At 48.6% G+C, this 27,338-nt stretch overlaps 10 protein-coding genes and 1 non-coding gene across 14 annotated transcripts; 4 read left to right on the forward strand and 7 right to left on the reverse strand.

The window, feature by feature from the left end:
• Positions 1-408: 408 nt before the first annotated feature.
• FOXG_00465 (uncharacterized protein) lies at positions 409-2,707 on the forward strand. Of its 2 annotated transcripts, XM_018376825.1 has the most exons (3): positions 409-1,366; positions 1,422-1,757; positions 1,811-2,707. In XM_018376825.1, exons 1-3 carry the CDS (start codon positions 973-975, stop codon positions 2,464-2,466), a joined length of 1,386 nt encoding a protein of 461 aa, XP_018232448.1. In that variant the 5' UTR covers positions 409-972; the 3' UTR covers positions 2,467-2,707. The 2 variants fall into 2 exon arrangements, with proteins under 2 accessions (XP_018232448.1, XP_018232449.1); XM_018376826.1 differs by having other exon boundaries at positions 417-1,757; positions 1,811-2,641.
• Positions 2,708-4,203: 1,496 nt separating this feature from the next.
• FOXG_00466 (uncharacterized protein) lies at positions 4,204-5,626 on the reverse strand. Of its 2 annotated transcripts, XM_018376828.1 has the most exons (3): positions 5,149-5,626; positions 5,016-5,083; positions 4,204-4,878 (listed from the first exon to the last, which is right to left on the reverse strand). In XM_018376828.1, exons 1-3 carry the CDS (start codon positions 5,155-5,157, stop codon positions 4,545-4,547), a joined length of 411 nt encoding a protein of 136 aa, XP_018232451.1. In that variant the 5' UTR covers positions 5,158-5,626; the 3' UTR covers positions 4,204-4,544. The 2 variants fall into 2 exon arrangements, with proteins under 2 accessions (XP_018232451.1, XP_018232450.1); XM_018376827.1 differs by having other exon boundaries at positions 4,204-5,083.
• A 41-nt stretch (positions 5,627-5,667) lies between these two features.
• On the reverse strand, positions 5,668-5,997 carry FOXG_17882 (uncharacterized protein; the record flags this gene model as incomplete). Its single annotated transcript, XM_018397885.1, has 1 exon — positions 5,668-5,997. One exon carries the CDS (start codon positions 5,995-5,997, stop codon positions 5,668-5,670), a length of 330 nt encoding a protein of 109 aa, XP_018232452.1.
• On the forward strand, positions 5,733-12,750 carry FOXG_00467 (uncharacterized protein). The gene has a single exon (XM_018376829.1). The coding sequence runs from the start codon at positions 8,104-8,106 to the stop codon at positions 11,566-11,568; it is 3,465 nt and encodes a 1,154-aa protein (XP_018232453.1). The 5' UTR covers positions 5,733-8,103; the 3' UTR covers positions 11,569-12,750.
• A 1,024-nt stretch (positions 12,751-13,774) lies between these two features.
• On the forward strand, positions 13,775-17,518 carry FOXG_00468 (uncharacterized protein). The gene is made up of 2 exons (XM_018376830.1): positions 13,775-16,653; positions 16,706-17,518. The coding sequence occupies exons 1-2, from the start codon at positions 14,763-14,765 to the stop codon at positions 17,116-17,118; spliced, it is 2,304 nt and encodes a 767-aa protein (XP_018232454.1). The 5' UTR covers positions 13,775-14,762; the 3' UTR covers positions 17,119-17,518.
• Positions 17,462-18,759, reverse strand: FOXG_00469 (DRB0094 family RNA ligase; the record flags this gene model as incomplete). Its single annotated transcript, XM_018376831.1, has 1 exon — positions 17,462-18,759. The coding sequence occupies exon 1, from the start codon at positions 18,572-18,574 to the stop codon at positions 17,462-17,464; it is 1,113 nt and encodes a 370-aa protein (XP_018232455.1). The 5' UTR covers positions 18,575-18,759.
• Positions 18,760-19,115: 356 nt separating this feature from the next.
• On the reverse strand, positions 19,116-22,191 carry FOXG_00470 (uncharacterized protein). Its single transcript, XM_018376832.1, has 5 exons — positions 20,411-22,191; positions 20,287-20,364; positions 20,064-20,236; positions 19,419-20,017; positions 19,116-19,364 (listed from the first exon to the last, which is right to left on the reverse strand). The coding sequence occupies exons 1-5, from the start codon at positions 21,867-21,869 to the stop codon at positions 19,322-19,324; spliced, it is 2,352 nt and encodes a 783-aa protein (XP_018232456.1). The 5' UTR covers positions 21,870-22,191; the 3' UTR covers positions 19,116-19,321.
• A 377-nt stretch (positions 22,192-22,568) lies between these two features.
• Positions 22,569-22,663, reverse strand: FOXG_17883. Its single transcript has one exon. It is a non-coding gene; the product is annotated as a tRNA-Leu (tRNA).
• A 114-nt stretch (positions 22,664-22,777) lies between these two features.
• FOXG_00471 (uncharacterized protein) lies at positions 22,778-23,748 on the forward strand. The gene has a single exon (XM_018376833.1). The coding sequence runs from the start codon at positions 22,845-22,847 to the stop codon at positions 23,544-23,546; it is 702 nt and encodes a 233-aa protein (XP_018232457.1). The 5' UTR covers positions 22,778-22,844; the 3' UTR covers positions 23,547-23,748.
• FOXG_17884 (uncharacterized protein) lies at positions 22,819-25,382 on the reverse strand. Its single transcript, XM_018397886.1, has 2 exons — positions 24,034-25,382; positions 22,819-23,939 (listed from the first exon to the last, which is right to left on the reverse strand). Exons 1-2 carry the CDS (start codon positions 25,342-25,344, stop codon positions 23,901-23,903), a joined length of 1,350 nt encoding a protein of 449 aa, XP_018232458.1. The 5' UTR covers positions 25,345-25,382; the 3' UTR covers positions 22,819-23,900.
• Positions 25,383-25,545: 163 nt separating this feature from the next.
• On the reverse strand, positions 25,546-26,993 carry FOXG_00472 (oxidoreductase). Of its 2 annotated transcripts, XM_018376834.1 has the most exons (4): positions 26,772-26,993; positions 26,308-26,712; positions 25,972-26,253; positions 25,546-25,922 (listed from the first exon to the last, which is right to left on the reverse strand). In XM_018376834.1, the coding sequence occupies exons 1-4, from the start codon at positions 26,794-26,796 to the stop codon at positions 25,738-25,740; spliced, it is 897 nt and encodes a 298-aa protein (XP_018232459.1). In that variant the 5' UTR covers positions 26,797-26,993; the 3' UTR covers positions 25,546-25,737. The 2 variants fall into 2 exon arrangements, with proteins under 2 accessions (XP_018232459.1, XP_018232460.1); XM_018376835.1 differs by having other exon boundaries at positions 25,715-26,253.
• Positions 26,994-27,338: the final 345 nt, after the last annotated feature.

Here is a 27,338-nt window from a genome sequence, read left to right on the forward strand (position 1 = left end):
GTCATCAACAAACTTACGTGCTGTTACTTCAGCGGTAGTGCTAGCCCACCACCGCCGGGGCAAGTCGAGAAAAGAAAAGACATCCAGGCAGTGAAATATACTAGGGAAGGTATTGAACATCATCGACCTCTGACCTGTCGATAACCGCTTAGGTAGCCCATGTTGCACCCAGCTTGCTCTGGGCCAATATATCATCACGGTGGCGCTCCAACTACTTCGTTGTCACCACCCTTTTTATTATCCACCATTTTAGTCGTCGGTACTCATCAGTGCTAAATCCACAAGAGACTGCATACTAGACCACCTTGGTCGGTTTAGCCTCCGACTCGATCTGAATCCCTCACCCCCCCAGACCCCCCCTTTCCTGGTCCATGGTTTAGTTGCCGCTAGATACATTATCTTTAAGAGCAAAGACCCTTGTCTGCGTTGACCCTAGAAGTCGATCGTCTTCGGGACCAGAGGTCAAATACATGCCAGGGACCACATTTTGATCTGGTCAGAAACCTGATCCTATTATTGTTACCATCTTTGAGCTTGATCTTCCCTCACAACGTACCTTTACCTGCTGCCGCGCTGGGAGCATCTTCTTCGTTGCTTTCTCTTTGTGACAGATTCAGAAAGCCCTGCTGGTCAAAGTATACTTCGTTCCCATCAAAAACGGTATCACCATTGCGACCCAGGTTCTTCAGTAACGTCTCCAAGGACGTTCTCTATTATACTGCTTCGTCTTGTGTACCGATACTGTAAGGTATCGGTACTTCTATCCAAGTGTGTCGTCCCCGACATACCACCTCTGCAAAATTTCTAGCTCCAGTTACAGCTTGCACAAGCTCTCGACTCAACTCGATCCGATTGTTCATTCTTTTCAAGCAGGCAAATTCGTCTCATGCTTTCGAATGCTCAAAGAGTGCCCAGCTAAACTCATTGCCGACAACTTCAATCACAACCACTGCACTGCACTGCACAGTGTCCATGGCCATCGCGATAACGTCGCAGGACTGCTCGAAACTTTATTCGTTGGGAGCTGGTAATTCGTGGGAGAGTACATCATCCGAGCTTCCCATGATTGGCGTTATGTCTTACCACTATCCACCACTCTCCCCTGCCGACAATGAGATGGGTATACCGCCCCAAGGCTTCATGCCTTCCTATACGCTTCCTTCTCAACAACTCTGTTCTATGACGATGGTCGACCCTCATGCCCCGTCACTAGGTCAAGATCATGGCCTGGATATGAAGGGGTCCTACTCAGCACCGAACAATGCTGCCTTACTGGCTTCTGAGGCAGAAGAACAACAGCAAAACGGGAACTTGGGCGAGAAGAAAAGAAACAAGCTGGGTTACCATCGTACTTCGGTGGCTTGTGGTAGGTCTAGGTCTGCCAATACATGAGTGTACTCGTCTTAACTTGTTTTCACAAGGTCACTGCCGGCGCCGAAAGATCAGATGCATCACGTCGCCTAATGATACCCAAGGACGCTGTATCAACTGCATTCGTTTGAAGAAAGATTGCAGTTTCTTCCCTGTAGACCAAGCATCGATTGACGATTCACGAAGCAAGCAAACATCGAAATCTTCTACAGGTCCAAAAGGGAGCTCGGCAACATCGTCTCCAGCAACTCCGATCAGCAATCCAGTTGAGCAGCCGAAGAAGACAAAGCCACCGTTTGTGCCATCTTCAAAAAGACCTGGACCAATTACAGTTCCCAAAATTACAAAAGCTGAAGGAGTCAAAGGGTTTCCACCTCAAACAAAAGGTTCATCTATGATCATCAACCTTTTATCATTTTAAACTAATTAAGAGTTGCAGCTTCAGGGACTTCACCTACAAGTATGACCCCTCCGGAAGCGGGAAACCAACATCCTACCAGCTGGATAATTACAGCACCCGAGCACAGCCCAACTTCGTCCTCGAATTTGAGTACTCCATGGCATACATATGCCACAGGATCTCCAATGAGTGCGCAATTTTCTCCATTTACCTCAGTGAACCACTCCCCATCTGGCTGGCCCCCTGTGAACTCGGAGCCAGTACCCCAGGGTGACATGGACATAGCTTGGGGTCAGTTTGCACCACCAACACGGTCCATGTCGTACGGAGGAGAGCCTCTGTCCAGCGGCCATCCTTCTCAGTACTCTTTGATGGCCCCAGGTCGACAATTCGAGCGAAGGCCATCCGCTTTGTCCGATGCCTATACGACTTCTATGAGCGGTATGGTCCCTGGGTTCGATGGCTCCAGCATGAACACAGCGGTTCCGTTCCCACCAAACGCGGTGCCTGCGACCAACTACGCAGCATGGAACCAAACGCAGGCATATCCTGGATACACATATGTGAAGAATCAAGAGACCTACGGTGATGATTGGTCTCACGAAAGGAGGGGGCAAGACCGGCAACTTCAGGGGAACTCTGGTCAACAGGTCATAAATAACGCGACCATGAATGCATATCAAACCCAACGATAATGGTATACAGCACAGAAGATATCTTGGGCTTGTAATAAGACGAGAACGGTTCATGGTGGCGGCGTTGATGACTTGCTCAGTCCGTCAAGTGATCTGAGTAAGACTTATAATGATATATATATCCTATTTTGGTGTTACTCTGCTGTGTTACTGTGAACTGACGAACAGTCTGCAGCCTTTTGAATCTCACTTTGCCATAAATCCAGTTATTGATTAAGCCCACTTGTGCAGTTACTTCAGAAGGCCAAGGTGCAGCAAATGTGGTGTTATACCAACATCGATGGGAAGAAAGCAATCCTGAACGTGAAAAATCACAACTGACTATGTGTTTCATTAAGTTTGAACATGTGACTTTACTGCATAGCTCTGACCCGACTGATGTGGGCATGAACTGAAAATTCATATTTGGATTTGGACTTTCCCCGAGGTAGCCTTGTGGACTAAGACTGGCTTTTAATCCTTTTTTCATCAAACGAAAACTCGTCTTTTTCCCATCCTTTCACGGCATTGATTGGATTCTGAATCCGCCTGTCTCTGTAAACGTCGAATCAAAAGTCTTGCCTTTGTTCTGATAACCACATATAGCTCGACATCTGTGTATATCCTGGGGCAATGGAGAAACTACCACATTGAGTGTATGAGTCATTTTTGCCATGCATAGCAGTGAACAATCCACCCTATCTTGGCATCAGGTTCTTGAAGTTGTTCTTTTTTCCTAGTATCAAGCTTCCGTGATATCTCAATAGTACTAGACAAGGATCCCCAAATACCTGTGCTAATATGTAAGTAGAAGAAGGTTTCAGGTATCAAAAACTAAGATACAGCCTCATGTCTTGTTCGTGGCTCATAGGCGGTGGCAGTCTCCCTATCCGTTCTAGGTATCTTTCCCATCCTCATTTATCTAGCCCGGAAGATAACCAGACGAGACAGAGAGCACATAATTGAACAACCCATCTAATAGAAAAGGCCTTGGTCTTAACGAGGTGTCATCATCTGTCCAGAAAACCAGGAGAGCAAGAGCTGAGATGAACCAAGAGAAGCTTAGGGTCACACCGACCAAACACATGGCGTGGTCTGCCATTCCAGTGTCTTTTTCACTGCCAGGGGATACAAAGGGCAGCAATTTTGATTTCATTTGAAATTTGCGACCGAGTGTACTATCGGGTGGTTGACGTTATCGAGGATGAGCTTTTGGCTGAGGCAGAGATACTAGGCCGGGCAACCTGTCGTGCAGATTTCGTCTACCATACTACCAGACACTCCTCCATAATTTATCTCGGGAATTTGACATTGATATATGGTGTTTTAGTGTTATAGGATTATTCGGGGTTTTTTTTCATGCAGGTGGGAGGAGTCCCCCCCCCCCCAAGGATCTCCAGGAGCTCAACAGTTGAGATGTAAATTGTTGAAGCAAGTACATATAAGCCCATGAATGATGAGCCAACTCATTATTTTACTTAGCTTCAAGTACTGGATAGTTAGGTGATCAGAAATTTCCTGGAAGGGTTGAATTATTTATGAGTTTGTAGTAAAGTCAAACTTTGTGATATATGAACGACCATTCCCTATAGAAAAATCAGGTGGTTATTAGCATAGTTATTGAGAGTATTTGTGGGATAAAGGCAAATATTCATTCTAACTAAGAGTGTGTGTAAGATAAAGTGTTCTTTTTAGTATGTCGCCTTGTTCTATCTCTGGGATATTAATAAGATTTACATAAACTTGATGCCTGCACTTGAGATCTACTAAATGTGTCTTGATAAGAGCCATGCTCAGTAGTAACAAATTTCGAATGTTTCCAGTTATTATATCTACAGCAACAGTTGGGGTGATGGTCTGTTATTATATATTCTCAGGATCGTTCAGAGCTAATCTCTCTTTATCTTCCCTTTGAAAAGTAAGGACCTAGGCACAATGGAGAGGAATGAGTCGCAAGCAGCACAGAAGGGGAGAATATTATCTGCTTCAAATGTGCAAGGTATTACTATCCTGTAGAGATCCGATGATATCTTAAGATATCCAGGTGCTGTGTTGCATGAGAACTGGCGTTTCCTGACACGACAGTGCAAAAAGTGACTTTATGAAACTAGACGCCACGTCAAAACCATCAAAGTTATATACGCACTCAAGCTCAGTATGGTCAGCAACAATACACTATTCCCGCTCGTCCTGAACTTCCGCTTCAGTGACCCGTCCGCGGATTCAGAAGTAAAGAACTGGTTCTGGCCTTCATATCGGCGGTATATGGCTACGAGCATTACTGCAACCCCATACACAGCAAAAAGGGCGCCGATGGCATAGAACTCTTCGGTGAATACTTTGAGGATAATAAGGGCGAATGAGAACTGGCCGAGAGCTGTGCGGACATAGGCACCTTCGAAGGTACGCTGAGCTGCTCTGACCTCAACGAGCCTGTACATGTCAGTAAGGTGCATCGTTTTCATCTCGTGTCTTCCAGACTGCGGACAATAACATGTCTTGGTCTTCATACGACATCGAATGTGGATTGTTGTCTAGGGTGAATCCTGTCTCAGTGGTACTGAACTTACTCTTGTGTCGTCAATACAACTGAACGTGCTCTGTGAAGGCGGAGGTGGAATTGATCACCGGGGTGAGGCTGCGTTCAAGAAACATTCTCAGCATCCATCCAATACTATATAAACCTCAAATTCGGCTACCAACCTGGAACATGGTAAGCGTATTGCCTCCTGAGAGCGTGTGAGCAACAATCCCGCAGATAATTGTGTGTGAGTCTCTAAGCTTTGTGTATAGCGAGACGTAGGTAAGTTAGTGGGCGGTTATAGTCCTGAGTTTCACGAAGATGCAATCCAGTCTTGTTCTTGCGTGAAGATGAAAGAGCTGAGGTTGAGGAGACCAATTCCGGTTTAGCGGCTGAGAAATGTCATGGGTGCCGGTCATCCCATGTAGTGGTCACGGGTAGGCACACTCCTGGAGCACTAGACCAGTTCATTCTCGACTTTATCGTTATTAAGATGATATTCCGCTGAATGCTTTCCGTCGGGGCCGGTGGATGGAGAGCGCACTTAAGGAGGTTAGTTATGTCATGTCTATTACATGTTAACACAGTAGTCTATGTTGTCGTCTTATTCACGTTGTACGATGGAACCATCACGTTAATCGTGTGTCACGTGTAGTTTTAAATACTCGGCCATGGGAATAAATCCAACCTTTAAGTATTATTTATAAATCAAGAGAAACTAAATCTGACAAGGATAATAGTGCCCTTCGTTGCGACTCTGTCATAGAAGAGCTGAAACCTTCATCGTTCGTTTTTGAATGCACTGCCACATAGTCCATCCACAACCTCACATCCTTTAGACAGGAATCAAACAAGCTTTTGGGCTCTGACACCTTTTTAATATGACACTGCACAGCCTCAAGCTTAGGCTCGGGATTTAATTGCTTGGCCTCGGTCATGCAGTTCGTCGACTTGGCCCCCATCCAATCCATCGCGATTTCGACCTCTTCAAGTTGCGCAATGGTTGCCCAATCAGGAACGCAACACAACATATGACAGGACCGCGCAGATAAAAATGGAGAACACTGGAGAGACAATTATGTTTCCAAGACTCTAACGTCACATCTGGGTCATTGTCTATCGACGGGTTTGGTCTAGGCTATCGCTCTCAGCCTTGAAGGCTCGCCCGGCCCATGCGATCCACCAAGACGACGAGACTATTGATAATGTCACAATGTTGGTCAGGCGAAACGGTCGCATTTAAACTCTGCCGGTCCGTTTATCGGGCGCGCAACAATACAACCTAACGTGGTGTCGAGTATGCTTCTACGGAATCGAGGGTAAATAAAGCGGAATTAACTGTGAGACAAACTGGTGCGATCTAACAACCAACCATATGCAATGCATCGACTGTGATCTGTGATCTCCAACATTTGTCAGGCCCTGACAGGCTCATGCATGCACAGCACAGGGGAGGCTGTGTCTTGTAGCGACTTTTAGTCTCAGCCTCGAGACAAAGTGGAAAAACCCAACAACATCGTACAAGAAGAACTGAAGCATGCCAGATCAATTTTTTCAAAAGGATGCCTGGAATCTAGGAGGGTCGGGCAACAAGCAATGCTGTTTATACGGAAACTTGTGCCTTGCCACTGAGACAAGTCTCAGATCGTCAGTGACATCAAGGAAACCCTACAGGGCTGGTGGGAGGGAGCCTTTGGTGCAACACGACATATAGAGACTGTTTGCAATCCTCCTCGAAGTCGAACAACCACCGTCAGCGCCGCAGTACCATCACACACAATATACTCGAACTACAAAGTCGGAAATAGGAAAATGCCTTGAGATTTGTCTTCAAGTTCTTGAATGGCCAAGCGACGGACGAGCTGGAACAGGGGTTCATGATGGGGCGTGGGGCTTGGTGAATGCGCCTCGGCAACAGAGCCCCCATTGAGAATGCCTCGTCGAGATGGATGGTCATGCACAGCACGATAGAGGAATACCAGTATCCTGTGCTGTATGCCAGTGCTGGGTTCAAGTATCGCAGCATCGGTTAATACCAAATCTCATAGACATCAAACAACCGTTTCCCCGACGGCCCGCCTATTGGCAAACGAGTCTCCATCCACAACCCTGCAGCTGGGCGCTCCTCCACTCCCCATCCTCCTCCAACAAATGCATCACACAAGCGCCAGATTAAAGAGACTGGGGACTAGGAACCAGGTCCAGGCTGTACTGTATGTCACGCCTGCGCCTAAAACGCCCCTCGTTCTGTTTTCGACCCTACATGTATCTACTGTACCAACTACCGCACGATCTTACCGCCTTCGTCTGGATTTCTCTTAATCAAGACGCCGGCTCTGACTGATCAAGCCTCACTTCTGTTTGGTTCTGCCACAATCTCTTCTTGTCTGCCCTCCGGTCTGCCTTTTGGCTGCACTTTGACTTGTACCTGGACGGCCGCCAATTTGCCTGTACCATTTTGTCCCCATTTCAATCGCGAGCCCCTCTCGCCATCATATCACAACCAACAGCTTACAGTAACACACCTTGTACACCTTGCATCTAATCAGCAAAGTGCGAAGCTGCCCCGTCGCTCGTGTCCTGGACAGTTCACCACTTCAGTCCTGCTTGGATGTGCACACCACAATCCCGCGCCGATCTTAAATCTTTCGCATTTGATACCTGAGCTCTGGAGCTGTTGCTCGTCGGATTCGATATCCTGGGCTAACTATAGCATCTGGCATAGGTACCGTGCCTTTCTAGCTGCGGTACTAAGCAGGGGCACCCCTAAGCGCTCTTTGATCCGCTTTCGCGCGCAACGCCGCGTTCCAACTTCAGCCCTCTCCCCCTCCTCTCTCTTCTCTTTCACATTTCTTGAACAAGGGATACTACACTGCAATCCTTCGCTTGTTGTTCTCAAATCTCCTGGTAGACTCTGTTTTCCCTGTTCATGAGGCGTAACGGCCCGTGGGATCTCAACGGCATTTCTTCTGCAGCTCCAATAGTTCCTCTGCACTTGAGCCGATCCACTTCACTTCTCTACGGTATCATCTCGAAGGCTATGTTCCCTAGCCTGTGATCTGACTCCGGGAGCTCGCCCAGTCAAGGTCCACCTGTTGCATATATACTTCAGCTCCTCCCTGCACTTGATCGCAACCATGGCTTCGACATTTGATGTACCACCTGCCAGTCTTCATGACAAGGATAACCAACCCTTCCCTACCTCGAACCAGCAAGCACCAACCTCAGCCTTCGACTCGAATCAACTGCCTACCACACTGTCGCATGTGGATAGCGACTCACTCTCCCCGATCAACTACCTCGAGACACCAGATTCCACCTCAAGCTTGAGTCACTACCAAGCCAGTGACTTCAGCGATTTAGACGACGACCCTTTCTTTGGTGCCGACTTCAACGCTGATGGAGGTGCTCCCAACTTCCTGGAACAGGACTTGAACGGACTGGACCAGTCCTTTACTCCAGGCCTTATGCCAGATAAGGACGTGGACTCTGGCACATATCCATTGACGCCTGAGCAGACGGCATCTGTTCATGCTACACCACCTCAGGGTGATCTGTCATACGCTATCAAAGGATCTGCACCATCGGAACTCCCCAACTGTATCTCACCCCAAGAGATTCAAAAACGATTCAACCCTCACCCAATTAACACACAAACATCTGAGTTGACACCAAGTCACAGTAGCAGCTGCCGATCTAGCGAGGACGGCCTTGCACCAGGTGTCGCTACCATGACGAGCCCTCGTGTTACTGTCTCCATGTGGGGCAATCATGATGAGACTCCTGTTCACACCTCTGTTGAGCGCAGTTTTGAAGACAGCCCCACCACAGTCCGCGGAGGTTTTGAGTCTGCTGGAGATTTGATATCTTCCGGAGACAACTCATCTGCCCGTGACTCTACTGGCAGATGGCAGCAGAATCCATTAACAGGCCAATCTGGCCTTGACCCCAACAACCGCCCCTCTAACGAAGTGCCGAGCATCAATGAGCTCGCAACTCGTCGAGATGATGATGAACGTAAAGAACTCGTGGGTGATTGGCTGGCCGACAAGATGAACGACCTTTCAGTGAGGCCAGACGACAACTCACGAGACCAAATTAACGAACTGGACAGCCAACGAGACGATCCACATGAACATATGATTCCCTTTGGCCGGGAGACTGAGAATAAGTTCATTCCCGGTCAGACCTACTACCGTGACCAGGGCGAAATGAGCCAACAAGACCGCGACATCATCGCTGCTAACCGTAACTGGGCGGACGCACCTATGTTCCCTTCTATCAGCCGTGGAGTGCCGGGAAGAAACCAACCCGAGTCATCAGCTGCTGCCATGGAGAGATTTGAGAGGATGTATCGTGATACTGATTCCATTCTGTCGAGAGCAGCAACATGGGGAACCCGCCGGCGAAGTCTCCCTAGTGTCTTCGATCTTGATATGGCCGACGGCACCAGTGGTGGTATCCTGAAGAAGCTCTCAAGCAGTCGAGAGAGCAGGTCAAGCAAGCCGGGGAGTCTCCTAAGAGATCTTCGAGGACTGGTGCGGCGACCTAGCGCGTCTCGTCTCAAGCGTACCCTCAGCAGCGGTAACGACGAGGAGAGCTTACCAAGCAGTGAGGGTAGAGGGAGCCAAGACTCGAAGCGCGATAGTATTTCCAAGCGAGGAGACAGTGTCTCTCACCTTGCACCACCAAACCGCATAGGTAGCTGGGGCAAGAAACCCATGCCTTCTATCAACACGGCGATTGCTTCCATGGGGAGCAATATTGCATCCATTGGAACTACGCATGCTCGAAGCGGCTCTGTGAGTGGCAGCGGCACCCCCGGCGGTTCCATCACATCACCAAAGAGTCCCTTTAGTGGCCTTTCCGTGAAAAAGTCGATACGCCGCCCCCGAAGCAAATCCGAACTTCCTAAACCTACCCCAGCTGGCATGCAGACAGAAAGCCATCCTACTCTCGTATCGATGTGGAAGCGTGAGACGGGAGGCCCACCTGTAGCAGCCCTAGCCAAAACCAAACATGCCGACTTGGATGATGATGACGACGATGACGACGATTTCAGCGATGAAGCTGATATGAGAACCAACCCCAACGTCATTGACAACATCACCCCCAATCTCGAAGGGTTCCAGCAACACATCATTGACCTGAACCCTGGCCTGGCGACTACCAACACCTTTCTGGTCGACCGCATCGCATACCACCAGGTTCAACGATACAAATACTTACTGAAAAACAAGGTTGCTCATATCGGCCTTGGTGCTGCATGCAACTCTGGAATAATGTGCGTTTCTAGAGGCGGCTCTGCTACCTTGTTGGACCAGAATAAGAACGTACGAGAGCTGGATCCTCTTTCGTCCCCAAACGATGAGGATGATGGATCTCCAGTTGAAGGTGCTATCAATACCGAGAGCTTCCCTCAAGATATTCCAATGCCTCCAACTTCTCACCTTCCAGCTGAGTTTGAGTGCCGACTTTGCTTCGCTGCCAAGAAGTTCATGAAACCATCTGACTGGACTAAGCACGTCCATGAAGATGTTCAGCCATTCACTTGCACCTGGGACAAATGTCCCGGGCCAAAGATGTTCAAGCGCAAAGCCGATTGGGTCCGACACGAAAACGAAGGACATCGGCAGCTTGAGTGGTGGACGTGCGATGTTGAAGCCTGTCATCACCAGTGTTATCGTCGTGATAATTTCCTTCAGCATCTTGTTCGAGAGCACAAGTACCCTGAGCCAAAGGTCAAGAGCAAAGCTGCTGTCAAGAAGGCGGGCGGCTCTGAGCCGACGTGGCAAAAGGTTGAACAGTGTCACCACGAGACTACGAAGAAGCCACACGATGAGCCGTGCCGTTTCTGTGGAAAGACATTCCCGACATGGAAGAAATTGACGGTCCATCTGGCCAAGCATATGGAGCAAATATCATTGCCCGTACTTCGACTGGTAGATGCAAAAGCCAGTGAGCTCAGCGCAGACACTGTTATTAGCCCAGTACAGGACCCTCCTCCACGCAACATATTGACCACGCCTATTCAGACCAATATGCCGATGCAATATCCCGTGGGAGGACAACACCAACAGATTCCACAGGCAACTCCACAGATCTATCAGAACCACAACCAGAACCAAATGGCGTACCCTATGATGCCAACGGAGCCCTACCACCAACAGCAGCAGCAGCAGCAGCAGCAAGGGTTCTACACTGACCAGTATACCAACGCCAGCAACGCCACCCACAACTTTCCGTCGGCACATGCAGAGATGGGAATGCATCCGATGAACCACCAGAGCTTTAATGCTGCACCCATGCAGGAAATGACTGCGAGCAGTGCTGGCTACCAGCAAAATGCAAATGCCTTTATGATGCCCAGTAATGGGCTAGAGACATATAACCAGATGAACCCCCTGGGGCTTCAAAGCCATGGAATGCCCATGGGACAAATGGGACCGATGGTGTATGACGGGATTACAGACCCTTCGAGTGGAAATGGGAGTCCTTTCAGTGGACAAGGATCCATGTCTCCTTACTCTCACTCTCCAAACCTGAATGCCAACACTGGTAACGGTATGTGGGGTGATAGACGCATGGCTGGATACCAGTAAGAATGGCCACTGTACCGGCAGTTCGGATATATATTCCTATTCATGAAGGCGCTTTGTGTTCTTGAAACCACACACACGACATAATATCTTGTCCAATTATGAATGAAAAAGGGGAGGATGAGAAAAATGTGTTTTTGGATACCATGATGATTCTTACGGCAACGAATTTGTTTTACAGGCGATAGCCTTGTTTCTTTTTTTGTTCTTCCGGAATGAATAGACTAGGTAGGGCTTGCTGTTTGGTCCACGGGGTGCGTTGAAGGATGATGGGATGGATATCCTGAAGTGGGGCGACCAATATTGGAGTATTATGAGATGAAGAAGAGAAAGAAGGGATTGGAACAGGATACGGCGTCTGGATACCGCACTTATGAATGCAAATAGTCTTTCTAGACTCTCTGATCTGCAACTTGGCATTTCTAAATATACCAGATATATGCATCTTTCTTGGTCAAGATGGAGGCTCAGCGGAGGCCGCCCTGCGCGTGAGCAAAGTGCTTACGAGTCCCTGGGTCTGGTAGTCCGCATCTAGCAAGGGAAAAGATGGAGCGAGTGCAAAGCTAAGCTTTTGGATTCAAAAGGAGTGCAGGGTGCCGAGGAACGTGGCTTGGAGGATCAAGGGCCAGCACACGCAGTGGGGAATCTTGAATAATAGTCGAGCACGGTAAGGGATATCGTGTATTATAATGCACTAAGTGTTTGAGATTGATGGCGTTAAAATCAAGATGCTTCTCATTTCCACGGCAATGGGGCAAGGAGGATTTGAGAATCCAATTTACCGCTCCTGACTGTTCCTTCATGAGCTTGATTCTCTTATCTTTTGTTTCTCTCCTAATTTAATTTCTTGCGCCGCTTCATGGGAAGCAATTGCCATTGTCAGGGATTCAATGCCAGTAGCTGGGATACTCGGATTACCGAGATTTGCAATGGCCTGGTCGCGTGAACGTTCTTGGCTCGGCAGGAAAGCGATGAGTTAGGCTTGTTAGATTATGGGAGGTTGTTTCTATCTATGGTATAGAAATATAATAACTTGGCGGTGATTGCGCTGGGGAGGCTATATTGGCGGTTCATCAATGATCCATGGAGTGGCAGATTGAGGTCAATGCTTCTGGCTAAAAGTCACCGTCTTTGAACTTGTGAATTAGTGACGACGATCATGAATTCAAGATTGTGTAACCTTTCTTATTTGTGTGACCTGAGTTAGTGGTGACATTTTATGAGACGATTGAGTTTTGGGTCGTGTGTTAGTCGACACATCAAACGTAGGGTCCCTTAGCCACGGGACACTCTGGGACGTGATTTGTGTAGAAAGTCACACCTGCAGAATTGAGCGGATGAAGGGTGGAGCGATGGATTGTTAACGTTCGTAGAGCACAGGCTATCCCTTGCACTTTGTACGCACTTGTGCATAGTGAGGACATGAAGCTTGGACAGCCATGATGTGAGGTGGTTCACCACAAACCCTGGCCAGAAGAATCAAAGGTTCCACTGTGATTGTTGGTTATGCAAATATTGGCTCGAGACCAGACTGGTAAATGATCGATCTTCGTCTGCTGAGTAGCGAGACAGTGGGAGATTTTTATCGATCAATAGTAGTATTCGTGTTAATGTATCCATAGTGTGTTTGTGTATGTGTATAAGAGGCTGACAACGGTGGAGATAGTCAGTAGTATCTCTATTATTAGTTCTCAGCTCCCAACCTCAGTAATTCAGTCCACCAACTGCCCAAGGAGCCGTGAAAATTTCTCCATTACACGATTTGCTTCCAGACACACGATGAATGCATATTCATACGCATTTTCGTACACAAACCAAACTGTACCGAACCAGTTCTCATCCAAGTTTTTCGACCTCAACTGGCTGGTTTCAGAAGAAGCTGGGGTTGACGTTAGCTTGGCCCGAGACTGGTCAGCCACCCGCGAGGGAAACCCCTGCAGCAACAAGCTTGGCCTCCGTTAATTGTCCGTGATTGGATGGTGAGCACCACTGGAAGAGACCGCATCCACTAAGCTGCCAACGAACCACTAAGATACCCCTGGCCCCTGGCATAGACGGGTCTGGGATCTTGGATGGGCAGTCTCAGGGGTTCAACTTCTTCTTGTTGTGTGGTTCGATGGAAGAGGAAGTGGATGGGATCCGTCTCATGGATGATTCAAATTGCCCACTGAGAATTGTGATTTGGGGACTTTGGAGGGGACCCTGGACGCTAAAGAGTTGGAGAGACTCCTGGTGTGAGGCTCTGTAGAGCACTTTCTCCCCCAATACCATTTGGAAGCTGTGGTCCAGGGCGTCGCTTCAACCTCGTCACCCCCTTCTTGTCCACTCCAAACCTTGCATCTCCTTGGCTTCCTTGCTCGTCTCGTCCATCCTTTCTCCTCTTGGGGCTTTCTCCTCTTTTTCTGCTCGCATCTTTGCCTTTTACTGTACTCGTCTCCCTGTTGACTTTGATCTATTCCTTCCCTCTTCTCCCTCTTCCTACTCTCATCGTCTCATATCTCTTTATTTGTTGCATTATAATCTTGAATAAACAAGAAGCGTCTCTGTTTTTCTTTCCAGCTCTCTCACACTCTCTGTTGTTTTGTCAACTATCTGATTTTGCCGTCCGTACAAGGACATGCTGCTTCCTTTGCGGCATTGTCGACTACTAGCCTCTCATTTCAGCGTCACATAGACAGAAAACACCAAACCAACTACACACAACCACCAAAATTAGACTCGACGACGACCTCATCACGTCTCCCAAAAAGACTCTGGTCTCACGATACGAAACACCCTCGAACGACTTTAACGCCGGCACGTTGGACATTCACGGGTTTTCAGGCAATTCGTTGCCCCTTATCTTCTCTTCTTTCCAGGTTGATCCTCGGCCTACTTCTGTGCGCGTGCTTGCACTGCTTTGCCGACACCTTTGAGATATCTTTTTGATCTCGGACATTCATTGCTCTCTTTCCAAATTGTTTTTCTATCCTCATATTTCATTCATCGTCTCTTGATACCATTCCTTAAAGTCTTGTTCCGTCAAACGAATTCCAACTATTCCTCGATCTTTCCTACTCTATATCCCATCCTTCTTTGGATATATCGACATACCTATTACGACAGAAACTTCCTCAAGCCATTTCCTCGATCAGTTCCGAACGAGCCACGAATTTCCCGTATTTCTGTAGTATCATCTTGCACGACATACACTCAATATGACCCGAGTTCACTCTAACTGGAGTGCCTGGAAGGTGGCTGTAACGGCCGCGACCCTCGTCACCGGGGTTCTTGGTGACAACATTCTCAAGACATCTGGTGTTGCTGATTGCGGTTCAGAGCCCGGTATCAGCATTGACAAGTTGGACATCAGTTACGACAACGACAAACAAACTGTCACTTTCGATGTTGCGGGTACCAGTGACAAGCAGCGAAATGTCTCTGCCATCCTCGAAGTCAACGCATATGGCCGCAAGGTCTACGAGAATTCAATCAACCCCTGCAGTAAAGACACTCCCATCCCCCAGCTCTGCCCTCTCCCCAACAAGCATTTCGCTGCCGCTGGAAATCAAAAGATAGACTCGGAGTGGGCCAACAAAGTTCCTTCCATTGCTTTCCAGGTCCCTGATATCTCAGCTCAAGCAACTCTCCGACTCGTGTCAGTCGACAATCCCGAAGAGCAGGTTGCGTGTTTCCAGGCTCAAGTCGGCAATGGAAAGACTGCCTCCGTCCCCGCTGTCACTTATCTCTCTGTTGGTGTTGTTGGTGCTGCCCTTCTCGTCTCGGGTGCATCCGCAGCTTCATCCGCCCTTAGTGGTACTGCAGGCGCTGGACATGGTGGTGCTCCTAGTCCAAGCTTTGCCGAGACTCTCGGATGGTTCCAGGGCATGGCCATGAACGGCATGCTTTCAGTCGACTACCCCCCTGTGTACCGCAGCTTTGCCAAGAACTTCGGCTTCTCAGCCGGTATCATCCCATGGGAGTCTTTGCAGAAGTCTATCGATAACTTCCGTAACATGACCGGAGGTGATCTTACCAACGACAGCTTCGAGGTGCTCAGAAATGCTACCCTGGTCTTCTCCGATAACTCTACCAGCTCTCCCGAGGACCACTCGTATAAAGTCAAGCGCGCTTTCAACACCTTCGAGTCCTTGGCCAACCTCGCCATCCGTGGCGTTGAGACTTCAGTGGGCGATGCGTCAGAGAGTGAAGGTGGGCAAAGCCTCAAGAACCAGACCCTCTCAGTTTCTGGAATCTCGGCCTACATTCAGCAGTATAGTGTTCCCAAGTCCAACACTTTCATGATGGTTCTGCTCGTTGTCGCCATCATCATCGCGACCATCATTGTCAGCATTCTTCTCGTCAAGGCTATCCTCGAATTCTGGGCTCTGTTTGGCAGCTTTCCGCAATCTTTGGCTGGTTTCCGTGAACATTACTGGGGGTCCATTGCCCGTACCATCACCCATCTAATCCTCGTCCTCTACGGTATCTGGGTATTGTATTGTGTGTTCCAGTTTACAGTGGGCGACTCGTGGGCCGCACAGCTATTAGCTGGTGTCACGCTCGCAATCTTTACAGCCATTCTTGGTTGGTTCACGTGGAAAATCTTCAGCACAGTCAGGAAACTGAAGAGCACTGAGGGCAACGCTGATGCCTTGTACAACGACAAGGAAATTTGGGTCAAGTACTCTCTTTTCTATGAATCCTATAAGAAAGATTACTGGTGGATCTTCATCCCCACCATTGTCTATCTCTTTGCCAAGGGGTGCACTCTCGCTGTTGGCGATGGTAATGGCATGGCTCAGACCATTGCCCAGCTTGTTGTTGAGTCCATTTTCCTGTGCCTCCTCGTCTGGACTCGACCCTTCGAGCGAAAATCCAGCAACATCATTGGTATCGCCATTCAGACTGTTCGAGTCCTGTCTGTTGCTCTCATTCTTGTCTTTGTTCATGAGCTCAAGATCCCCCAGGACAGCAAGACAATCGCTGGTGTAGTCCTCATTGCAGTCCAGTCTGCTTTGACTGGTCTCTTGGTTATCCTCATCATTTGGAACGCGATCAACGTTCTCGTCAAGGAGAACCCACACCGCAAGCGAAGAAAGGAGATGGGTAAGTTGATTTGAAAACCATGAACTGAAACATATACTGACAGATCTTGCAGAGAAAGCCAAGCGTGATATGGACACTCTCACCCCTCTGGATGCCCGCAACTCTCTGCTCCTTGATCGCAAGGACAACAACAACATCTCCATGTTCGCCATGCCTGCTCCTCAAGAAAAGGGCTCGGGCCGATCTATGTCCCCTGACCAATACAGGGACGCTGAGTCAGGATATCAACAACCACCACCAAACTACCTGTCTTCGAGTCCCCCAATGCAACGAAACCTTACCAACATGGAGCACAACAACGACTCTCAGTATCTGATGGACAACGCCGCACCTGTAGCGTGGACCAACCGAGACCCAAGTCCAGTGGGCATGGGAAGATACGACTCTGGGGATACCGGCTACAGCCCTCTCAACAAGCAACAAACATATGGGTATGGAAATGGAGGCGGTTATAGAGGGTTTTGAGGAACAGCTGGCAACAGTTGAGTCTCACTGTCCATAATGCGATTTACCTAGCATATTTGGATATGCTTGTACAGCTAACGCCATCTGGCTCTTATCTATTCGATACGATTTTTGGCTGCTTGTACCAAAAAAAGATTATCAAAGTCTGGGTATCTCTCACTTACATTTTGGGGGCGGGGTACGGAAGTACTCGAGGTTTACAGCGAAAGACTTTGTTTACTACGGAAGCGCATCAAATCATTCATTTTTGTCAATAGAACCTTTTAACTATGCAAACAACACTCTCAATTGTATCTTTCGTAAATTTGATGCAACATAACACGGCTTTCCCCTACATCCTTCACTACTCTCCATGTGTGAGCAGGTAAGAGTTGGATATCGCCTTGAAGCTGAACTGCCCATCCTCGCGCTTGAACACAATCCCCTCCCTCTTCCGCCCATTGATTCCCCTTCCTTCCGCTCGATTAACTAGATCTGTGACCTGCGAACCCATCTCATTCAAAGGCCGGTATCCATGTACAGGCACGTGCTTAACGCCCAGTAGTGGTGCCCAGGTCTCGTACACCTCCCTTGGTGGTAGGTATCGCTGCCCATCAATGTCATACACTGCAAAGAGGAAAAAGCAATGCGTTCCCTTGGCAAATCCTTCAAAATTACTCTGTATGCTCGACCCGCAAAGTTCACCCTGAAGAGCTATGTTACGCCCGATCTTGGGTAACGTCTCGTGGAGGTTGAGTGCTCGTGCGGTAGCGTAAAAGAGAGGCGGGCTTCGTGGATGATTCTCTACCAGAATACGATTCCGCGAGCAAACTGCCACGCCGTTATGTCTCGTCTCGCTAGGGACTGTGCTAGCGAGAGGGTTGGCGTCGTTGAGGTAAAAAACTGTCATGGATGAGCCGTCCATCTTGGTCGACTCCTCGAACATCTCAGTACCATGCTCAGCGAATACATCTGTGAGGTTCTGCACGCGCTCCTGGTTTGTTCGTGGTATGAAGTCAGGATACTCAGGCAAAGGTGCGTCTGATGTCGAAGTATGTTGAAGTGGCATGGCAGGCTTCTCAAATTTTCCCACGTTGAGGATGTCCTCAAATCCGACGTCCCGTAGCTTATCTGATGGAATGCCATCCAGTTGAGCAACTATTTCCGGGAAATCGGCCAATGGCAATAGAAGCCCCTGCGACAACACGCCCCGGATCTGAATAGTCTGAACCCGGATATCCGGTGCGGAAGTGGGGCCGTCTGGCCCGATGATCGTCGGCGCCAGAGGAGCAAATCGCGGGTCCGTGGCCGGTAGAAGCGAGTCTATTTCAAAGTATACGGCGCGATCCCCCACTTCAAAGACGTTGACGGGAACGACGCATGTCCAACCGCCGACAGTGGCAGCCGCAATACGGTCTGCCCGCGGGATGGCTGTTATGGCCGAGACGTGGCGGACTGTTACGAGCTTTCGAGGCATGATTGATGAAGTTTGTCCTAGATAGTCGATTCCCAAAGAAGAGCTTGAGAGGGTTTGAGGAGGATTCTCTTCTTTTAGGCATTGGAGGGTCAGTGAATCGATGATATGACTCAAATGCAAGGATCACCTAAGTTGTACGTGAGAAAGCTGAAACGGTCTGAGTCAATGTTGTTAATATTAGGCCGTGCTTTCTGCCCTACTGGGATGAAGAATCGTTCGAACTAAAGAGGAGCAGGCATTTGAGCCTATAAGATAATGAGCTGCATGCACAAGCAATTGTCTCATAGAATGTGCTCAACAAGCTCAAAAATAACTTATTGGTCAGGCCTTTTCGAAATGTAAACGAGGTGAAGGCTTGAATTAGGTAGCTTAGCTCTGGTACAGGAACTGTCGATGCCGATCTTATAGGCACAGAAATTCTGCCAGGAATATTGAGTTTGCCGGATGCTTGGAAATGTGATCTACGAGATCTGAGATAAGGTGTCACTGCGGCTGCAACGTGGTATGCATAACGGTTGGTGCTGATCCCTTTTAAGCTCAGCGAGATTATCAACATCTGTAACAGCACGCGGTGGGACACCAGATCTCATTGAAACAAAAGATGATGGTATTTCTGTTCTATCCTGCTGCCAGTGGAAACCACGGCGGTTGTCATAATCTGAAATCGCACCGCGATGCTTCCAGACCAATTAAAAGGAGCGCAGAGGCAGCTTCTTGGCTCCAACAATTATCTGCTCCCCAGTTGCATTATGTTGAAAGAGCGAGACACGCATCAACAGCCAGGCCGACCCTATAGAAACATGTCAGTTCCGGCCCAAAAGACATCGATTTGAGGACCACTTACCTGCCCTCCTTCTCGTAAACCACATCACTTATAACATCCTTGTCCAAGTCAGGGAACATGCCTGCTAATGTTTCGACGACATTTGCATGCTCTGCACGGGAAAGTCGCTGAGCCTCGGCTGCTTCAGCGCTCGCCTGCCGTGCGGCAGCCTCTTCAGCAGATAATGCATGCTTTGAAGGTGCTTGCTGATGTTCGCGAGGCTCCTCACGGCTGTGACGCTCCGGAGGCGCTGGTGTCCGAGGCGCACTGCTGGGCCCGGGATCCATGGAAGGGCCAGGATCGTCAGAGAACATTCTCCCAATGCTGGAAAGAGGTTTTTGTATAGTTTTGAGAAGACCAGTGATGGCAGCTTTCTCTTCGCCCGTATACTCGTCATTCGAAGTTGAAGTGCGTGGTCCGTCAAGAGAAGGACGAGCAGAAGTTTCTCCAGGAAGAGGCCCAGACTTCTCGTTGAATACTGGCTGTTGGGTGACTGGCGGTGATTGAGCATGCTTTTCAGCAATTGCTGAGACGGCCTCTTCCACATGCTTCTCAAACTCCTCATCAGTAATTGTTAGAGTAGTTCTATCCATGTTTTCAATGAACTGAACAGCACCCATCTACAATGTGTTAGATTGTGACTACTTCCAGAGCAAACTAACATACCAACGAGGACAAGTAGTAGCCTGCTTCACCCCCAAGCTTTTCCTGGTTCCTGAAGCGCAAGATGTATTGCACATTAGACACTAGGTGCTCTGGATTTGATTGCAGTACAACATAAATAAGCAGGGGCATGAAGGAGTCAGCTGAGGAATCAGACTTGTTATGTTTTAATAAACCTGTCAGTCGTTAATATGATTATGCAACTGTAACCTTTCAGCTGTCTTACCAAAGATCACCTTGCAGCAGTTCAACACACAAATGATCTTGTCTCGCGGTGCCCTGTAGGATTTTATTTTTAGCAGCTCTGGATCAAGTTAGTAAATACCGACAGTCTGTAACCTTGAACTGACCTTGCTGGGCTAGTTTCAAAAACCGACGTCCACTGTCGCCGACTGGCGGAATGTCCAAATGTTCTTCCCTCACCCAGCCGTAAATGCTCATCTTCTGCCTAACAATATCATCTCTCTCAACATCCTCTTGGTGTTGGCCTCGCCTGCCGGGGCCAAGAGGAATATCACCGCCCTTGCGCTTCGGCTTCGCCCCAGGAATCGGTTTGGGCGCTTGGATTGCAGGCGAAAATGTCTGAGTATACAGTCGGTTCATGACCAGCTTTTCCATCCCCTCACGAGCGTTATCGAACTCCGCGTCAGATACATCCCTCCAGACCTCGCATTGCGCCATCTTGTTGGCAATAAAGGCCAGAAAATCCCCTATAATCTTGACTTGCTCATGCACCATCCATTGTCGTTTGCCAAACTCAGAGAGGAAAGACTTGAGGTACCTTGCCACAGGATCTGCCTTCTTGTTTCGCAATTGCTCGAGAAACCGGTGGAAATCAAAGGGTTGAGTAGGCTCTGGCTCTGGCTCAGGAGGAGGAGGCCGGTGTGACTGCGCTGGCGAGCTTGGAGAAGCAACGCTCATGTTCCGCTCTATCTTAGGACGCGGAGGTGTTCCATGAACACCATCCTTGGGTGGAACAGGTGGCCCCAGATCCTCAACACCAGTATTGTTTGGGGTCTCAGCTGGAGGGGAACTCGTGGAGATGTGTAGGCCCTGCATCTGACCAGAGAGCGTAGGCACAAGAGGTTCCAGACTAGACTTTCGAGGAGGATGTTGAACGGGATGACCTAGCATCGGCGAGGCGATCTCCAGTCTGGGACTCATGACTTCTTCTTCGCCAGGACCACCACCAAACTCGCTAAACTGCTCCATGATGCTTTGAATTTCGGACTGTGAACCGCCTTCGTGCTCATCTTCACTTATATATCGTCTCTCGTCAAATTCTGCGTCTGATTTAGGAGGAGTAGAATCTCCAGAGACATGAGAACGCGCAGCATTTGAAGGGGTCCGCGAAGGCGGCTGAGAGGTTATCGGGGTCGCAGGCGTAGGGTCAACATAGGTGGATGGTTCGGCGGTGAGGTATTGGGTGGTAGCATCGTTCGACGAGGGTAATGCAATAGGTTTGATTTTGGCTGCTGTTGAGGCGTGAGTGTTCAAGTAACCGCTGGGAGCTTGATAATCATCGGCAGCTTGCTTTTCCTTGACCATTTCTGAGGGACCTTGCTCAGCAGCATCAGCCTTGTGTTCGTGTGCTGCAACGTCAGCTGCCTGATCACCAAAGTCGATCAAATTGTCCTCCTTTCCAGTATTGTCCCTGGAGTCCGATCCATGGCTATGATGATCTGTGGTTTCAGGCGTCCCTGCCGCAGGGTCCTGAGCAGACATCAACTCGACATTGGGTTTGTTAGACAGCGTCTCGTCTAAGACCGGCTGGCTAGATGAAGTTGTGGATTGCTCCGGCGGAGACATGCAAAGCTTCTGAAGGTTCGACGGCGAGGTAGCTGTTTTGGAGAATCGGGCTCAAGGCGAAAGGTTGACTTGTGTAAGACAAGATAGTGCCCATTCACTGTCCTACGAGGCTGAAGGTAAAGCTGTATCGTGGGTCTTCAGTGAGCGGTGGTCGTCGACGACGATAAGGTCAATAAGGTTTAGGGCTTGTTGATAACGAATCGCTTCGCAGGTGATCAACAACTACCACAAAATGATTGTCGTTTGGCGATGTTGTCGGGTCAGCGTCTTCGGATTCTTGGAGTTCAGCAATGGATGCCTGTAGTTAGAGCCCAAACGTAACTACAGCAAGCTGGATGGAGCGCATGGCAGGACCCCTCATTCTCCATCTTCCAAGCTAGGCTTCCTTCCAGCAACCACTGCCTCAGCTTTTGGTCAGGCGCACACTTATTTGGAGCTCCATGAAGTGGGGCAATTGGTACTTCTGTGGGGAGCTTGGTTACAGTGTGTTTACAGGGGGGCGTACCTGTGACGTCGCGATAGTTACAGGGGATATGCTGCAGTGTAAGTTCCAAATCCTTCGGACAAGCTGCGATCCGACGACACTGTCCAGAACTTCCTAAGACTGCAGTCTCAACAATAATGAAAAAGACAAGGACAGAATTAGAGGCAGAAGGGTTAGATGTACTCCTGGGAGTAAAAAAAGAGCAAAAGCGGATTTGCTGGAAGGGAGGTTTGAACTCCCGCCTCTTTCGAGAGTGGTGTTAAATAAATTAACTTAAAACCACCGCCTTAGACCACTCGGCCATTCCAGCTATGAAGAATGTAATAGCAACATTAATCACTACAACCAACTATACTGTTTGGAGTCTGCTTATGTCAATCAGCTGAAAGCTGAGCCACCACCAATCCTCTCACCGAAAGAGTCACCAGACTAAAGGCGTTGGTGCAGACAGTATGCTATAGATATAAAGCCAGGGGCTTTTAATTCTTGGAATGGCCACCATAGAATGTCTTACCATCCTTGAACAGACATCATCGACCTTGATCGACTTCTCCATAATGCCAACAGCACTTTCAACCGCCCCCTACCGCCAAGTTCGTGCCTGTTACAATGACACCACTATAATAGTGTACCAAGCCTACAAAGAATCCATTGCTAAAGCTGCCGTAGATGCGCAGAAGCTCAATGCATCCCCGGATTTCAAATCAGGTCGAATGACATGGATCAAGCCCAGTTGGGCATGGATGATGTACCGCGCCGGGTACTCTTACAAAGACCCTGGCCAATCCCGCATCTTGGCTTTGCGAATGAAACACGAGCACTTCATCGCCCTCCTTGAGCGAGGTGTGCTATCAAGTCACGCTCATAAGCTCAACCCTGGCGAGAAGCGTGAGACAACGGTTGATGTGAGAATTCAGTGGGACCCTGAGCGGACAGCAAAGCTGGAGGTATTGCCATATAGAAGTATTCAAATTGGCATTCCAGGAGCCCTAAGTGAGCAGTGGGCGAATGAATGGATTGTTGAGATTGAGGATGTCACGGATAAGGCACGTGAGCTGAAGAGAGTGATCGATGAGCGGCCAGGTATCACCGACGAAGAACTGCTGAGTATGGGTCTGATATTCGAGGAGAGGCCGTTCGAGGTGCCAGAAGCAGTTCATACCAAGCTGGAAATGACAGATGTTCCTGTATAATAGTAACAAGCGAAATCCCGAACCAAGTCTGTCTCTGTCCTCAAAACCAGGTATTGACTTTCCGGCTATTCTCAATCTCCAAAGTCAAACTGTAGAATAAACTCGAATACCTGCTCTCAATTCCAAGTTTCGCCGTCACGATATCTGGAACTCTCCACTCCAGCCTTCGCTGTGTTTTGTCCAGAACTCTTGAAAAGTCCTGCTTTGCAATCCAAGTCTGTTCTTCAAATGCGTACCACGGTAAGAAGTAAAGAGGCATCGTTTGAAAAGGGTTTGGAGGCAAGGGCTCTAATCCCATGACCAAGCACTGCATGGAATCTGAGCTGCCTAGGTCAAGTTCCAACACTCCCAGAACTATGGATGCTTGTAATGATCCAAGTGAAGGACCAGGTGCTAGGTCAAAATTAATCTCATATGATTCTGGCGTGGTCGAGGGACCACTTCGAGCATCGACAAAATATTGCCATGTTGGTGATCGTGAACGCACTCTGACAACCATCCTACTCTCCTTTGCAAGGCCCTTCATCTCCGGGCGAAATATCACACCCTTCAAATATCGTAGGTCCGGGGTGTTATGTGGTACGAAGATCTGTCGTGGAATGGCCTCCTGCAAAACATCTTTTTGACCACTTCGTATCATGTTCAAGAGTTCATCGGGAAGAATGATGCTGTTCATCATGGACAACGCTAATATGTCTGGTCGAATTCGCACAAAATGTGAGTTTCTGTCCCACGCTGCCCTCTGAAGGAGGATAGCCGGGTTGATAGATGTCTGGCCTCTTCGAAACTCGCAGTTCAAGAAGGCCAAGAAAATGGTCCCTGACGTATCGATTGGGAACGGCGTTAATGGAAGCTCTAAATCCAGTCCGCGGTTTGTCATAGACATTGAACTTCCTGACCTAAGTGATAGGTATTTGGATCTCTTAGGCACCAGGCCATTGAGATCTTTTGAGGTCTGGCCGAGATCGAAAGCTGAAGGGCTGTTTGCAAGAAGGCTCCAATACGTTTTTCCTTCGACCCGATATCGAGGCTGCCGCCAAGCAAAAATTGACTCATCATCGGTAGATTTAAGAATCTCTTCTTGTAACCGCTTGAAAGCTTTGACTTGACCTTCCCCATAGAGCAAAGGCATGTTAATATCGAATATACCCAGCAAGCAATAAGCGATGTCTTCTGGCCTCGTTGTTTCGCGCCCAGCAGCCCAGAACATCTTCTGGGCGACTGAAAACTCACCAAGCTGACTTTGCCTGATCTCCGCCATATGATGTGTTGCGTCGAGAAGCTCATAATCAATCCCAGTGACACTCTTTATATCTTCTTTGAGCTCAGATCTGCTACCCAGCCGCTGCCAGCCTCGTCCGTAGAAAATGACCTTTCCCGGTGCGATGAGCTCTTGAAGTGTCCAGCCTCTGGTAAACCAACGACTGGTTGCAAATGTCTTTCTCTGTTCCTCTTCAGACTCTGAGGAGGGAACGTCTTCAAGAAAGGCGATACAGATGGTCGATTCAGCATACCAACGAAACATCGAGTTGATAGCTTCCGAAAGCTCGGCGCTGCTGCTTTTATCGATACAGCAAGTATCTATCCATAAATAATCCAACTTCAAAGAGCGTGCCATTCTACAGCTCTCGCGCAGCTTGCTATAGCGTTCAAGATGAAGCGCTTCCTCGGGATCACCTGAAGCAACATCTTGAAAAGTGACCTCATCGTCACCCCAGACATGGGATAGGATGGCATATCGACGCGATCCGCCAGGATAAAACTCAAGTTGAAAAGTATGTGTGTTTATGAGTCTCATGTCGAGCTGTATCTTGGAAATGAACTGGTGATTGTCTTGAGTTGCTCATCTCATGTCAGCTCTTGAGCTTGAAGGCTCACAGGTTGTTGAGAGTGGTGAGGGGACAAGTGGGAATAACCCCGAACAAACTCTCTGAAATAAGATATGAGAGTTTAAGAGGAGTACGACGAAGCTGAAATTTGAAGAATATTCATTGTCAGAGGGTCATTCACAAGGTGGAATTGGGATTGATGAGGGAAGTCGTCGCAAAGGGACTAGGTACAGTGTAATTTTATTAAGACACCGCACTGTACACTTAAATGCCTTTCGGGGTGGTGGAACCAAGGTGCAGTATTTTTTCTAGATTAATGTTTCATCAATGTCATTACTCGGTCATTCTGCTTTCTCCCAATTTTAACCATTGACAATGGTACCGCCATTGCAGTGGATGGTCTGTCCACTAACACACGAGCTGTCACTCGACGCCAGGAAGACCACGCACGTAGCAATCTCTGATGGCTGAGCAGGTCGTCCCATGGGGCTTGTGAACTGCTTCTGCGCTTCGTCGTCCATTGTGGCGGGAATGAGAGGTGTCCAAACTATGCATTGTTAGTTGTATCATACATTGGTGAGATCGGCTTAACATACCGGGTCCAGGAGCGACAGCATTAACACGAATACCCTTGCCGACATATTGATTGCTGAGACCGCGTGTGAATGAAACAATCGCACCCTTTGTGGATGTGTAATCGAGGAGATCAGGGCGACCGATGTAGGCGTTGATGGAAGCATTGTTAATAATAGTAGCTCCTGTCTTCATGTGAGGGAGGGCGTATTTAGAGATATAGAAGAAGGAGTGGATGTTGATGTTGAAGGTGTGAATCCATTGCTCCTCGGGGAGGTCTTTGATATCCTGGACCATCATCTGGTCTAGATCGATTGTCAGATATGGTCGATATGGTCGATACTGTCAGATAAACCTACAAGCTGCATTGTTGAATAGAATGTCAATCCCGTTCATTTTCTCCACGGCAAAGTCAACAAGTTTCTTGCAATTCTCTTGTTTCGAGAGGTCAAGAGAGATAAGATGGACCTTGGCACCCTCGTTCTCAACCTGCTTTTTGGTGTCCTGAGCATCCTTCTCTTCTTCTGGTAGATAAGCAATGACAATATCCGAAACGCCCTCCCGGCCGAACAGAAGAGCAGAAGCAGCACCAATGCCACTGTCGCCTCCAGTGATCAGTGCCTTCTTGCCTTTGAGCTTTCCAGAGCCTTGATATGTCCTCGAATTGCCGCCGGCCTCAGGTAGTTCGTCACGGGTGGCTTTGGGGTTAGGCATCTCCCTCTCAGTACCAGGGAAGTCCTGGTGAGAGACGGGGATATCCTTCTCTAATGCTTGGTCAGTTGCTGTGTCGTTGAATTGTAGAGAGTGGCGAGGGAGAACCCACCATTCTTGAAGTTCTGGGTCGTCATTTTAGTGGTTGGATTATAGTCAATTGTGCAATTAACTTCTCAGGCTGGAGGGAACTGAAAGTTCTTTCCAAGTTACTCGGAAGAGCCTCCTCTTTTTAATACTCGTCGTATAAGAACACACGGAGCATTCAATCCGAATTCTGATGAAGATCGATCGATGACGACACTACAGTCAGGGTTGCACATTTCTTTGTCACATTAACGGGGCCAGCCAAGCAAAAATGAGCATCCATGCTGACAACTCTTTCTCTAATCTGGCGTCTGGCTTTCCATGATGTGGGAGCTCCTCTATCAGTTTATAGAAAGATCGAGCTATCGACCAATCGTCATGGTCGTACGCTGGCTTATGACGGCAGAAACTGGCAAGATATTTATGACCTTTTCGCTATCTTCACGCGAACATGACGATCTTGTTGTTGAAAAGAGGGGCGCACATGTGCGGTACTTTGTTCAAAAGCCCAATGCCGATGAGCTTGCTGTGACGTAGAAAGTTGCAAACAATGGAACTTTCGGACGGCCACCGATGGCTTTCATCCGCTCGG

Source organism: Fusarium oxysporum, chromosome 1 (assembly GCF_000149955.1).
Source record: "Fusarium oxysporum f. sp. lycopersici 4287 chromosome 1, whole genome shotgun sequence".
NCBI classification, from domain to species: domain Eukaryota; kingdom Fungi; phylum Ascomycota; class Sordariomycetes; order Hypocreales; family Nectriaceae; genus Fusarium; species Fusarium oxysporum.